At 35.8% G+C, this 15,609-nt stretch overlaps 1 protein-coding gene across 1 annotated transcript; it reads left to right on the top strand.

The window, feature by feature from the left end:
* The first annotated feature begins 4,889 nt into the window (after positions 1-4,889).
* Positions 4,890-6,233, top strand: LOC135129759 (lipase 1-like). Its single transcript, XM_064057008.1, has 5 exons — positions 4,890-4,937; positions 5,007-5,078; positions 5,122-5,308; positions 5,365-5,888; positions 5,952-6,233. Exons 1-5 carry the CDS (start codon positions 4,890-4,892, stop codon positions 6,231-6,233), a joined length of 1,113 nt encoding a protein of 370 aa, XP_063913078.1.
* The last annotated feature ends 9,376 nt before the right edge of the window (positions 6,234-15,609 follow it).

The raw sequence follows: 15,609 nt of genomic DNA, 5'->3' as shown, positions 1-15,609 counted from the left end.
AAATAAATAAAGGAATCACAACGACGGAAGAAATGTGAAGAGGCTCGGAAATAACAGTTGTTCGGGACAGAAGGAGTGAAACACAAAATTTGGAAGGGAAAAGAGTTTCCTCGGCAGTGGAGAGAAGGTATAATAATCCCATTATTTAAAAAGGGGCAAAAATGGAAGAAATATATGAAGAAACAGTAAGTAAGGTGAGAGTGAATGGAATAGAGAGCGAGAATTTTTATACAGATAGAGGAGTGAGACAGGGATGCCCACCCCGCCCCGCATTGTTTGCAGCTTTTCTAGGAGATATAGATGAAATGTTCAGAAAGCACAGACAGGAAGGGTGGTAGGGAGCAAAGAGAAAGTGTGGTCGAAAAGAAGAATTGAAAACAATGATTAAAAGTTTCCATAAGTACGTACAAAAAAAGGAATTGGAAGTGAATATGGAAAAACAAAAATGGTGGTGTTTGGGAAGAAAGTAAGAAAGAAGAAGGAAGAGTGGGCATGGAGAGGGAAGAAGATTGAACAAGTGAAAGAATTCCAGTACTTAGAATACACATTAAAGAGCAATAACTCATATAGAGCGCATATTCAAGAAATGGTCCTAATAAAGTGGCAGGAATAGAATGTGGAATAGGAAAGAGAAAATTTGGACATGTTTGTAAGAAAAGAATGATGATGTTTGATAGTTTGATCAAAAGTGTATTTATGTACGGAACTGATATTTGGGAATGGAGGGAATATGAAGAAATAGAGAGAGTACAAGAAAAATACTTAAAATGGACATTTTGTATATTGTCAGAGAAGAAACAAAAAGGGAGAGGGAGAAAATGAAAGTAGTAAAGGAAGAATTAACAAAGTACACACACAGAGAGAGTATAAAAGAGAAAAGAATGATGGCGAGATTTAGGTGTGGACTTTAAGAGAAAGCGAATAATTTTTGGATAGATGAAACTGACAGAATGTTGGAGAGAAGGAGAAACAATAGAGTATATGCTGGAAAGATGTGCTAAACGAGGATGGAAGAGGACTGGCCTGGATGAAAGAAGTACGGAAGATAAGGGAACTAAGGCAAGGGGTGGGCAAGCAGAAAGAGTAGAACAATTATTATTATATAAAACTCGAATATTTATTGTATTTAATAACAAATTAATACTACTTAGCAAAATTGGGGGTATTTCTTTTCCACCACCAACAATACAAAACTTCAAACAGAAAACAAAAAATAGATACCAGGATTAACACCAAGTAAACAAGGAAATGCAAAATAAAAGCTTCAAAATCAATAATATTTTTGTCTTGCTTCCTAAAGGTCCGTTCTGAAACAGTGTAAATATTGTTTTTCAATGAAACGTCATTTTCCCACATTTTTAATAATGCACCTAAAAAAATAAACCAGGAATGAAGTCTTGTCAAGCTGAATGAATGATTAACTCCTTACCATTTAGAAGTTTTTTAATATATTTGTTAAATTCATCGATGAATGGAGTTTCAGGTCTGAAAGGCCAAGCGTGTGGGGTCACTGAAACGGTCTTTTTTGCAAACTTTCTGACGTCCACAATCGTATGATGTACTTTAGAACAATATTTTAGATTGTGGATGAGATTTAAGGTAAATTCGATACCCACAAGGGCTTTCTTGCTTTGAACGTATGGGAGAATTTCACACTTATTCAACACCAGAGTCTTCGATCTGTAAATAACGCTATACGCAAATTTGTGCTACTCCTTTCATGTTTAACCTGTTAATTAATAGTGCCTCAGCTTCCAAAAACAGCTGCATGTAGCCAGAATCCTTCCTTAAAACTATCTGATATCCCTCATCAACTAAATCTTGCAATGTATCGTCTTGGACTGGTTTTTGAATCATCAACGAAACCAACATCGATCTGTAGATGACGTTCACAATCAAAGCAAAAATCCACCAGGACACAAAAATTACAAGAATCGAGTTGGAAGCAGTAGTTTTCACGTTCACACTTTGTTCGTACTTACTTTTCACAAATATCTGAAACAAATATATCAGGAATGGTTTTACATTGGAAAACACCCACCATGAACACGTCTTCGACCGATAATTTCGAACTAGCGCACCATCTGCTAAGAAAATTTACGAACAGAGATAACAAAAACAACACGACTAACAAAAACATCTCTAAAATTAAGTTCTTTAGTTCGTATTGGTACAAGTTCGACAGGAATGATTTTTGTGGAACGTAAATTAAGCCGAAAGGTTCAAATCTAAGAATGTCTGTAAATTTCAAGGTTTTCGTGCGTCTGTCTGTTACGGAAATGCCGCCAATGGCAAAATCTGCATGTTTTAGAATCACTTGGTGTACGAGATCATCATAAACATCACTTGGTGCTTCTATCAGTTGATACGTGAAGTTCAAATGTTGACTAAGAGTTTGAAGTAAGAGGAATTCGGAACCAACTGCTTTGTTGCACAAGGTGATATTGTTTACTTTAGTTTTTTCACTGCAGTACATAAACGGAAGATAATCTTTGTAAGCCACTTTAAACAGATGACCACCGAAATTTTTGAAGTTGTTCGAAAATAAAAATTCTATGTCCAGTGGTTGATGGTACGATGATTTCTGCAACAGTGTTATTTTGCCTTTGGTATCACCACAATAGAAGCAGATGTTATATAGTTCTACATTTTCGGCATAATTAACCACAGCAATTCCTCTAGATCCTCTTAGATTTGATAAGTTAAAAAAATTTGTAGGCATCGGGAGAAAAGTAGTTGGGTTTGTGAAAAATACAACAAAATCGGTAGTTTGAATATCCCTATACAGGTTAGCAAATGTCAAGGGGTTGGATAAGACGACCAGATTTAAATATGTGACACCACGCTGTTTTTTCAAAGCAGGTTCGATAGTACCAATGTCATGGTTAATTATTTTTAGTGGAGTCGATAGTTTCATTAAAAATACATTTGCGGCATCTTTGGTCGTGTTGTCAAAGTGCAAAACTAGATGAAATTGTAGATGATTGTCTAAATAATTTGGAAAAAATATATCCACTAGCTGAATTCTTTCTCTAATTAAATTAGCAGCAAATATATTATTAACCAATAACACTAAAATAGCAGCTTGTCGGAACATTGTCGTTTTGTCAATGGCTGCTTTATAAGTAATAAAAAGTTATTAAGTGATTAAACAAGTATTTAATCAATTAAGGAAAAACAATTCCTTTACATTTTCATCGTTTTATTAACGATCAAGCTTCAAGCAAAACATTTTTAACAACATTTAACACAAATATCTCGTTTGCGGTTTGAAGCATTCTATTCCTTAAAGATTTCTAGTACGACCATCAAATTTTTAGACCTGATACTGGAAGCGTTTGGTCTAGAGTGACCAAAATGTAGAAAGGGTCATTTTTGAGTTAAAGAACATTTTTTTTTTCAAATTTAAAGAGTCATAACTCCAAAATGAAGCATTCAATTTTCTGGAACATTTTACTTCTGTGGGCGAATTTTTAGACCGAATACTCTATCGGTTTAATGTAGAGTGACGATTATGTAGAAAAGTGTCATTTTTGAATAAAAAAATAGGTTTTTTTCCAAATCAACGTGACATAACTCTAAAACAGCGCAAGGATTTCATTTGTGCTTTAAATCATTCGATTCCTTGAAGATTTCTAGTACCACGACCAAATTTTTAGTGCGGATACTGGAACCGTTTGGCCTAGAGTTACTAAAATGTGGGAAGACACATTTTAAAGTTTAAGAATAACCTTGTTTTAGATTTAAAGAGACATAACTCTAAAATGGCAAAAAATGGCATTCGATTTCTTGAAGATTTCTAGTACGACGATCAAATTTTGGGACTGGATACTGGAGCTGTTTGGTCTGGAGTGACCAAAATGTGGAAAGGGTCATTTTTGAGTTAAAGAACAATTTCTTTTCGAATTTAAAGTGTCCCAACTTCAAAAAGGCACAAGAATCGGCATTCTGGCTTGAAGCATTCGATTTTATGGAGTTTTCTGCTTTTGTGGACGAATTTTTAGTCCGAATTCTGTATCTGTTCAACCTAGAGTGACGAATATGTCGAAAAGTGTCATTTTTTGAGCTATAAAATGACCTTTTTTCCAATTCAACGTGATATAACTCAAAAACGGCAGAAGTATTTAATTTGCGGATTGAAGCATTCGATTTCCTGTAGTAGTTTTTAAGCCGGAGACTGGAGCTCTTTGTTCTACAGTGACGAAAATGTGGGAAGGTCTCTTCTTAGAGTTAGCAGCTTTTTTTCAAATTTAGCGGGACGTAACATCAAAACGGCAAATATCGACGTTGTAGTTGGAAGCAAAATTATGTCAGTTGTCAATATCCCGTGGTGTTTTATTTTTGAAAGAATTTCAAAGAATCTTGAAATCCCTATTGCTTTGTTTTTGGAAGAATTTGGAAGAATGTTGAAGGCCCTTGGTGTTTTGTTTTTTGGAAAAGTTTGAACGAATTGGAACCTGATCTGACCTGACCTGACATGACCTGACCCTGGTGTTCTCTCCTTGCAAACATTTGAAAGAATCTGGAGGCACGCTCTTTTTGATAGAATCTCGAAGAATCGTGAGGGTTCTTGTTATTTTTAATATTAATGTGTACGGTTTATCGACGCCGCTTTTTTTATTTCTTCTCTGGACGGTTATGACACACTTGTGTTGTATTGATGATCTTGATAGTGATGGATTTTGACCTTAGTTGTTTAAGTGGGGAACTTGCTTATTGTCTCGAGAAACATTTAATCACAGAAGGTACTATTAAGATACTTTAGTCAGAGTAATCGAAAATTGTCCTTGTAAAGGTGCGAATTTACCAACTTACGAGTACGTCCTAATTTTTATCTTTCTGTTTTAAAACCATCCATAATTAATTACGTACTTATTGATATCAGCGTCATGACTAAACGTAAGCACGAAGTCGTTAAACTGATCGTAAAAGACAAAGTACTTTCTATTATCAACTGGTTTTTAGTGTTTTAAATAAAATGCCAAGTAAAAATGATACACCAAAAGGTTTTAGGCGTTTGCTTTTTCATTCATCTGTTTAGAGTCTTTGCGGACAAAGAAAATGCCCATTTGACAACGGTAAGTTTTGACAAATTTTTCTGACCATAACGCCTTTTTGTAGCCCCAAATTTTGACCAAATATGGATACGCGAATGAAATACACCACGTGACCACTTCTGATGGGTACATTCTAACCCTTCACCGCATTTTGCGTGATAAAAACACGACCCATAAACCTGTCCTGGTACTCCATGGACTGTTTGTTGAATCAAGTAGCTTCGTTTCCACTGGGGTGAAAAATGGTCTAGGTAAACCACCCTATTCTTCCAAAACAAACTACATTCTCTCTTAGGTTTTCCACTAGCTGATGAAAGTTACGACGTCTGGCTTGGCAACGTTCGAGGAACCCCCTCCTCGCGCAATCACACCACACTCCACCCAAACCGAGACCCCAAGTTCTGGGACTTCAGCTGGCACGAAATGGGCACGATTGATCTTCCCGCAATGGTCGATTACGTTTTGAACGTCACCCATCAAGCTAGCCTCTACTATGTGGGGTACTCCCAAGGTACCACCATCTTTTTCGTAATGATGGCAACCCACCCCACTTATAACGCTAAAATCAAAGTACATATGGCCATGGCACCTGTTGCTTATTTGGGCCACATGAAAAGCGTCTCAGTTGGTACCAACTGGAACAATATTTTAAACCTGTGGTTCAAAGTTTTCAAAATTAATGAAGTTCCTCCAAATAATCTGTTTTTTGTGTTAAGAAGAGTATGCTCTTTTAGTTTCAGGTTGTGTAATTTAATTTCTATGGCCATTTTTGCCTCTAAAACAAATCAAGAGGATTCAAACACGCTGACTTATTTTTTGAGACACTTTGTAGTACCAGTCTCCAGAAAGCAAGGCCATCATTATATGCAAATTATTAAGTCGGGGTACTTTTAGAGGTACGACTTTGGAAGAAAGAAGAATGAGGAAGTGTATGGGTCTTCGACTCCTCCTTCGTACAATTTGTCGCTGGTTAGCACAAAATGTCACTTGTTTTATAGTCGGGATGATTTATTAGTGACTGAAGTGGATGCTGTTAGAGTATGCAAGGAACTAGGTGGTGCTTGTGCTAGTAGCAATTTAGTCAATGGTACTATTAATCACCCGGATTGGTTGATAGGGAACAGGATTAGGGAGTTGGTTTACTCGAAACTGTTAAACATAATGGCTGATTATTAATAAAATAGGGGTTTATACATTAATTAAAGCACATAATTTGAACACTTCGTATTCCTTCCCAACCACCACCAGTACAAAATTTCAAATAAAAAACAACAAATGGACACCACGATTAACACCAAGTAAACAAGAAAATGCAAAACGAAAGCTTCAAAATCGATGACATTTTTCTCTTGTTTCACTAGAGTTCTATCTGGAAAAGCGAAGATATTTTTTTCCAGTAGAACGTTATTTTCCCACATTTTTAACAACGCTCCTAAAAAAATAAACAATGTTTCCTGGTCAAACTGAGTGATTGATTACCGTTTAGATGTTTTTTGATATAGACGTTAAAATCGTCCACAAATGGAGTCTCAGGTCTAAACGGCCAAGCGTGAGGGGTCACCGAAATAGCTTTTTTTGTAAGTTTTTTAACATCTATGGTTGTCGAGCAAGATTGTCGATTGTGAATGAGATTCATAGTAAATTCAATAGGAACGAGTGCTTTCTTGGTCTGTATATACGGAAGAATTTCACACTTATCCAACAGTAAAGTAGTCGACCTGAAAAACAATCCTAGACGCAAATTTATAACATTTATATTTAACCTGTTAATTAATCGTTCCTCAGCTTCCAAAAACATCTGCATATACGTAGTATTCTTCCTTAAAACGATATCATATCCCTGATCAACCAAATCTTGCAACGTATCATGTTTCATTGGTTTTTGAACCATCATCGAAACCAGCATTGACCTGTAGGTGACGTTCACAATCAAAGCGAAGATCCACCAAGACACAAAAATTACAAGAGTCGAGTTGGAACCAGTTGTTTTCACGTTCGCACTTTGTTCGTACTTACTTTTCACAAATATCTGAAACAAATCTATCAGTACTGGTTTCACGTTGGAATTCACCCACCAAGAATATGTCTTCGACCGACAATTTGCAACCAGCACACCACTTGTTGATAAGAGTTACCAACAAAGATAACAGAAACATCACCACCAAAAAAAACATCTCCAAAATTAAATTCTTCAATTCGTAGTCGAACAACTTCGAGAAGAACGATTTTTGAGAAAGGTACAACAAGCCAAAAGGTTCAAATCTAAGAACATCGGTAAATTTTAAGATTTTCAGGCGTCTGTTTGTTACGGAGACACCACCAATGGCAAAATCCGCGTGTTTTAGAATCACGTGATCTACAAGAATGTCGTAGTGATCACTTGGTGCCTCTATCAATTGATAAGTGAAATTCAAATGTTGACTTAGGGTGTGGAGCAAGAGAAATTCTGAACCAAGTGCCTTTTCGCACAACGTGATATTATTTACTACAATTTTTCGAGTACAGGACATGTAGGGAAGATAATCCTTGTAAGCTACTTTAAACAGATGACCACCGAAATTTTTGAAGTTGTTCGAAAAGAGAAATTCTATGTCTAGTGGTTGGTCGTACGACGACTTCTGCACCAGCGTCATTTTAACTTTGATATCACCACAATAGAAACAGATGTTATATAGTTCTACATCTTCGGCGTAATTCACCACAGCAACTCCTCTAGATCCTCTTAGATTCGATAATTTGGAAACATTTTCAGACACCGAGAGAAAATTAGTCGGGTTTGTAAAAAATACAATAAGGTCGGTTGTTTGAATGTTCCTACATAGTGCACAGAATCTCAAAGGGTTGGATAAGAGGACCAGATTTAAGTATCTGACACCACGCTTTTTTAAACTGGGTTGTATTGTGGCAGTGTCGTAGTTAATTATTTTCCGTGAAGTCGATATTTTTGTTAAGAAGAAATTTGCGGCATCTTTAGTCGTGTTGTCAAAATGCAAAACTAGACGAGTTTGTGGGTCATTATGCAAATAATTTGGGGAAAATTGATCAAGTGGCGCAATATTTTCTCTAATTAAATTGACAGCAAAGTGTTGTTGTATGTTAATTAAAAACGCTACAATAGCAACTACCTGGAACATTGTTGTTTTGAGAGTGGGTCGTTGAATATAAACTTGGTAATTCACTAAGTGATTAAAGAGGTATTTAATGAATTAATAGAAAGTAATTCCATTACATTTTCATCGTTTTGTTAACGATCAAGTTTTGGAGCAAAAAATGACATTTAACACAAGTACCTCGTTTGCGGTTTGAAGCATTCTATTTCTTAAAGATTTCTACTTCCACGATGAAATTTTTAGACCGAATACTGGAATTGTTTAGTCTAGAGTGACCAATAAGTGAGAAGAGTCATTTTTGAGTGGACGACAACGACAAAACAATCTGCATAGTGGTTCGAAGCTTTTGATTTCTTGAAGGTGTTTGGTACCACGATCAAATTATAGACCAGTTATATTATAATAATTTTGACTTTTTTTACAAAAATCTCTTAAATTAGGTTGATCTAGAAGCAGATTGATAAGTGACAGGTAGAGAACTATATTATTAACATATTGGAAATGATATTTTCTTGGCGAAATCAAAGAAAAAGAGCAAGAGTACCAAAAACGAGAGAAAAGAAATAGAAAAAAAAATGGAGTGAAATGATTCAAAGACACAGAAATAGACTAGGAAAAAAGAAGTTCGAAATAAAAGAAGATATAGAAGCAGAACTCATCAACTTAATTGAAGAAGCCACGGAAATAGGAAAGAAATACGTACGGCAAGGGAGTAATAATGAATGGAACGGAGAATATAGTGAGTTGAAGAGAAAACCAAGGGAAAAATTAAGAAAATGGAAGAAAAACAGGGGAAGGAAAGAAGAGTACTTAAAAGCAAGAGAGAATTATAGGAGAAAATGTGACGAAAGTAAAAGAGAAAAACGAGAAGAATTAGAGAAGACAATAAATTCCTTGAAAACAGAAGAAGAAGTATGGAGATATATAAACAAGGAACGGAGAAAAAAGACTGAAGTCAGTAGGAACATCAAAATACATGAATGGAAAAGACACTTTATGAAATTACTGGGAGGTTGTGAGGAAAATTGCTGCAAAATAAATAAAGGGATCACAACGACGGAAGAAATGTGAAGAGGCTCGGAAATAACAATTGTTCGGGACAGAAGGAGTGAAACACAAAATTTGGAAGGGAAAAGAGTTTCCTCGGCAGTGGAGAGAAGGTATAATAATCCCATTATTTAAAAAGGGGCAAAAATGGAAGAAATATATGAAGAAACAGTAAGTAAGGTGAGAGTGAATGGAATAGAGAGCGAGAATTTTTATACAGATAGAGGAGTGAGACAGGGATGCCCACCCCGCCCCGCATTGTTTGCAGCTTATCTAGGAGATATAGATGAAATATTCAGAAAAGCACAGACAGGAGGGGTGGTAGTGGGCAAAGAGAAAGTGTGGTCGAAAAGAAGAAATGAAAACAATGATTAAAAGTTTCTAGAAGTACGTACAAAAAAAGGAATTGGGAATGAATGTGGAAAAACAAAAATGGTGGTGTTTGGGAAGAAAGTAAGAAAGGAGAAGGAAGAGTGGGCATGGAGAGGGAAGAAGATTGAACAGGTGAAAGAATTCTAGTACTTAGAATACACATTAAAGAGCAATAACTCAGATAGAGCGGATATTCAAGAAATGGTCCTAATAAAGTGGCAGGAATAGTATGTGGAATAGGAAAGAGATAATTTGGACATGATTGTAAGAGGAGAATGATGATATTTGATAGTTTGATCAAAAGGGTATTTATGTACGGAACTGATATTTGGGAATGGAGGGAATATGAAGAAATAGAGAGAGTACAAGAAAAATACTTAAAATGGACATTGGGTATATAGTCAGAGAAAAAACAAAAAGGGAGAGGGAGAAAATGAAAGTAGTAAAGGAAGAATTAACAAAGTACACACACAGAGAGAGTATAAAAGAGAAAAGAATGATGGCGAGATTTAGGTGTGGACTTTAAGAGAAAGCGAATAATTTTTGGATGGATGAAACTGACAGAATGTTGGAGAGAAGGAGAAATAATAGAGTATATGCTGGAAGGATGTGCTAAACGAGGATGGAAGAGGACTGGCCTGGATGAAAGAAGTACGGAAGATAAGGGAACTAAGGCAAGGGATGGGCAAGCAGAAAGAGTAGAACAATTATTATTATATAAAACTCGAATATTTATTGTATTTAATAACAAATTAATACTACTTAGCAAAATTGGGGGTATTTCTTTTCCACCACCACCAATACAAAACTTCAAACAGAAAACAAAAAATAGATACCAGGATTAACACCAAGTAAACAAGGAAATGCAAAATAAAAGCTTCGAAATCAATAATATTTTTGTCTTGCTTCCTAAAGGTCCGTTCTGAAACAGTGTAAATATAGTTTTTCAATGAAACGTCATTTTCCCACATTTTTAATAATGCACCTAAAAAAATAAACCAGGAATGATGTCTTGTCAAGCTGAATGAATGATTAACTCCTTACCATTTAGAAGTTTTTTAATATATTTGTTAAATTCATCGATGAATGGAGTTTCAGGTCTGAAAGGCCAAGCGTGTGGGGTCACTGAAACGGTCTTTTTTGCAAACTTTCTGACGTCCACAATCGTATGATGTACTTTAGAACAATATTTTAGATTGTGGATGAGATTTAAGGTAAATTCGATACCCACAAGTGCTTTGTTGCTTTGAACGTATGGGAGAATTTCACACTTATTCAACACCAGAGTTTTCGACCTGAAAATAACGCTGTACGCAAATTTGTGCTCCTCCTTTCATGTTTAACCTGTTAATTAATCGTGCCTCAGCTTCCAAAAACAGCTGCATGTAGCCAGAATCCTTCCTTAAAACTATCTGATATCCCTCATCAACTAAATCTTGCAACGTATCGTCTTGGACTGGTTTTTGAATCATCAACGAAACCAACATCGATCTGTAGATGACGTTCACAATCAAAGCAAATATCCACCAGGACACAAAAATTACAAGAATCGAGTTGGAAGCAGTAGTTTTCACGTTCACACTTTGTTCGTACTTACTTTTCACAAATATCTGAAACAAATCTATCAGGAATTGTTTTACATTGGAAAACACCCACCATGAATACGTCTTCGACCGACAATTTCGAACTAGTGCACCATCTGTTAAGAAAATTTACGAACAAAGATAACAAAAACAACACGACTAACAAAAACATCTCTAAAATTAAGTTCTTTAGTTCGTATTGGTACAAGTTCGACAGGAATGATTTTTGTGGAACGTAAATTAAGCCGAAAGGTTCAAATCTAAGAATGTCTGTAAATTTCAAGATTTTCGTGCGTTTGTCTGTTACGGAAATGCCGCCAATGACAAAATCTGCATGTTTTAGAATCACTTGGTGTACGAGATCATCATAAACATCACTTGGTGCTTCTATCAGTTGATACGTGAAATTCAAATGTTTACTAAGAGTTTGAAGTAAGAGGAATTCGGAACCAACTGCTTTGTTGCACAAGGTGATATTGTTTACTTTGGTTTTTTCACTGCAGTACATAAACGGAAGATAATCTTTGTAAGCTACTTTAAATAGGTGACCACCGAAATTTTTGAAGTTGTTCGAAAATAAAAATTCTATGTCCAGTGTTTGATTGTACGATGATTTCTGCAACAGTGTTATTTTGCCTTTGGTATCAGCACAATAGAAGCAGATGTTATATAGTACTACATTTTCGGCATAATTAACCACAGCAATTCCTCTAGATCCTTTTAGATTTGATAAGATAGAAAAATTTGTAGACATCGGGAGAAAAGTAGTTGGGTTTGTGAAAAACACAACAAAATCTGTAGTTTGAATATCTCCATACAGGTTAGAAAATGTCAAGGGGTTGGATAAGACGACCAGATTTAAGTATCTGTCACCACGCTGTTTTTTCAAAGCAGGTTCAATAGTACCAATGTCATGGTTAGTTATTTTCAGTGGAGTCGACAGTTTCGTTAAAAATACATTTGCGGCATCTTTGGTCGTGTTGTCAAAGTGCAAAACTAGACGAAATTCTAGATGATTGTCTAAATAATTTGGAAAAAATACATCCACTAGCTGAATTCTTTCTCTAATCAAATTAGCAGCAAATATATTATTAACCAATAAAACTAAAATAGCAGCTTGTCGGAACATTGTCGTTTTGACGATGGCTGTTTTATAAGTAACAAAAAGTTATTAAGTGATTAAACAAGTATTTAATCAATTAAGGGAAACAATTCCATTACATTTTCATCGTTTTATTTACGATCAAGCTTCAAGCAAAACATTTTTAACAACATTTAACACAAATATCTCGTTTGCGGTTTGAAGCATTCTATTCCTTAAAGATTTCTAGTACGGCCATCAAATTTTTAGACTTGATACCGGAAGCGTTTGGTCTCGAGTGACCAAAATGTGGAAAGGGTCATTTTTGGGTTAAAGAACAATTTTTTTTTTTCAAATTTAAAGAGTCAACTCCAAAATGAAGCATTCAATTTGTTGGAACATTTTACTTCTGTGGGCGAATTTTTGGACCGAATACTCTATCGGTTTAATGTAGAGTGACGATTATGTAGAAAAGTGTCATTTTTGAATAAAAAAATAGGTTTTTTTTCCAAATCAACGTGACATAACTCTAAAACAGCGCAAGGATTTCATTTGTGCTTTAAATCATTCGATTCCTTGAAGATTTCTAGTACCACGACCAAATTTTTAGTGCGGATACTGGAACCGTTTGGCCTAGAGTGACTAAAATGTGGGAAGACACATTTTAAAGTTTAAGAATAACCTTGTTTCAGATTTAAAGAGACATAACTCTAAAATGGCAAAAAATGGCATTCTGGTTCGAAGCATTGGATTTCTTGAAGATTTCTAGTACGACGATCAAATTTTTGGACTGGATACTGGAGCTGTTTGGTCTAGAGTGACCAAAATGTGGAAAGGGTCATTTTTGAGTTAAAGATCAACTTCTTTTCGAATTTAAAGTGTCCCAACTCCAAAACGGCACAAGAATCGGCATTCTGGCTTGAAGCATTCGATTTTATGGAGTTTTCTACTTTTGTGGACGAATTTCTAGTCCGAATTCTATATCTGTTCAACCTAGAGTGACGAATATGTCGAAAGGTGTCATTTTTTGAGCTATAAAATGCCCTTTTTTCCAATTCAACGTGATATAACTCAAAAACGGCAGAAGTATTTAATTTGCGGATTGAAGCATTCGATTTCCTGTAGTAGTTTTTAGGCCGGAGACTGGAGCTCTTTGTTCTACAATGACGAAAATGTGGGAAGGTCTCTGCTTTGAGTTACAACAGCTTTTTTCAAATTTAGGGGGACGTAACATCAAAACGGCAAAAATCAACGTTGTAGTTGGAAGCAAAATTATGTCAGTTGTCAATATCCCGTGGTGTTTTATTTTTGAAAGAATTTCAAAGAATTTTGGAATCCCTATTGTTTTGTTTTTGGAAGAATGTGGAAGAATGTTGAACGCCCTTGGTGTTTTGTTTTTTTGGAAAAATTTGAACGAACTGGGACCTGATCTGACCTGACTTGACCTGACCCTGGTGTTCTCTTCTTGCAAATATTTGAAAGAATCTTGAGGGACGCTCTTTTTGATAGAATCTCGAAGAATCTTGAAGGTTCTTGGTATTTTTAATATTAATGTGTACGGTTTATCGACGCAGCTTTCTTTATTTGTTCTCTGTACGGTAATGGCTCACTTATTTTGTATTGATTATCTTGATAGTGATGGACTTTGATCTTAGTTGGTTAAGTGGGGAACTTGGTGCTTGTGTCGAGAAACATTTAATCACAGAAGGTACAATTAAGGATTGTTATGGGAGTCAGGGTAATCGAAAATTTTCCTTGTAAAGGTGCGAGTTTTTCAATTTACGCGTACGTCCTAATTTTTATCTTTCTGTTTTAAAACCATCCATAATTAATTAAGTACTTATTAATATCAGCGTCATGACTAAACGTAAGCACGAAGTCGTTAAACTGATCGTAAAGTACAAAGTACTTCCTATAATCAACCGCTTTTAAGCGTTTTAGATTAAATGCCAAGTAAAAATGATACACCGACAAGTTTTAGGCGTCTGCTTTTTCATTCATCTGTTTAGAGTCTTTGTCGACAAAGAAAACGCCCATTTGACAACAGTAAGTTGTGACACGTTTTTCGGACCAGAACGCCTTTTTGTAGCCTCAAATTTTGACCAAATATGGATACCCAAATGAAGTCCACCACGCTGGCACGAAATGGGCACGATCGATCTTCCAGCAATGGTCGATCACGTTTTGAACGTCACCCATCAAGCTAGTCTCTACTATGTGGGGTACTCCCAAGGTACCACCATCTTTTTCGTCATGATGGCAACCCACCCCACCTATAACGCTAAAATCAAAGTACATATGGCCATGGCACCTGTTGCTTATTTGGGTCACATGAAAAGCGTCCCAGTTGGTCCCAACTGGAACAATATTTTAAACCTGTGGTTCAAAGTTTTCAAAATTAATGAAGTTCCTCCAAATAATCTGTTTTTTGTGTTAAGAAGAGTATGCTCTTTTAGTTTCAGATTGTGTAATTTAGTTTCTATGGTAATTTTTGCCTTTAAAGCAAATCAAGAGGATTCAAACACGCTGACTTATTTTTTGACACACTTTGTAGTACCAGTCTCCAGAAAGCAAGGCCATCATTATATGTAAATTATTAAATCGGGGTACTTTCGGAGGTACGACTTTGGAAGAAGGAAGAATGAGGAAGTGTATGGGTCTTCGACTCCTCCTTCGTACAATTTGTCGCTGGTTAACACAAAATGTCACTTGTTTTATAGTCGGGATGATTTATTAGTGTCTGAAGTGGATGCTGCTAGAGTATGCAAGGAACTAGGTGGTGCTTGTGCTAGCAGCAGTTTAGTCAATGGTACTATTAAACACCCGGATTGGTTGATAGGGAACAGGATTGGGGAGTTGGTTTACTCAAAACTGTTAAACATAATGGCTGATTATTATTAATAGGGCTTTATACGTTAATTAAAGCATTTAATTTGAACACTTCGTATTCCTTCCCAACCACCACCAGTACAAAACTTCAAACAAAAAACAACAAATAGACACCACGATTAACACCAAGTAAACAAGAAAATGCAAAACGAAAGCTTCAAAATCGATGACATTTTTCTCTTGGTTCACAAGAGTCCTCTCTGGAAAAGTGAAGATATTTTTTTTCAGTAGAACGTTATTTTCCCACATTTTTAACAATGCTCCTAAAAATTAAACAATGTTTTCTGGTCAAGCTGAGTGATCGATTACCGTTTAGATGTTTCTTAATATAGACGTTAAAATCGTCCACAAATGGAGTTTCAGGTCTAAAAGGCCAAGCGTGAGGGGTCACCGAAACAGCTTTTTTTGTCAATTTTTTAACATCTATGGTTGTCGAGCAAGATTGTCGATTGTGAATGAGATTCATAGTA

This window comes from Zophobas morio, unplaced genomic scaffold (genome assembly GCF_036711695.1).
Source record: "Zophobas morio isolate AGI-343-1 ecotype UQ-CSIRO unplaced genomic scaffold, CSIRO_AGI_Zmor_V1 ptg000016l, whole genome shotgun sequence".
NCBI classification, from domain to species: Eukaryota; Metazoa; Arthropoda; class Insecta; order Coleoptera; family Tenebrionidae; genus Zophobas; species Zophobas morio.
Note: the sequence above shows the minus strand (reverse complement) of the source record. Positions and strands in the feature narration are given on the sequence as shown.

Coding starts and splice junctions, on each gene's coding strand:
- LOC135129759 (XM_064057008.1), top strand. CDS start 4,890: ATGACTAAACGTAAGCACGAAGTCGTTAAACTGATCGTAAAAGACAAA. Junction 4,938..5,006: donor AACTGATCGTAAAAGACAAA/GTACTTTCTATT, acceptor ATACACCAAAAG/GTTTTAGGCGTTTGCTTTTT. Junction 5,309..5,364: donor TGGGGTGAAAAATGGTCTAG/GTAAACCACCCT, acceptor GTTTTCCACTAG/CTGATGAAAGTTACGACGTC.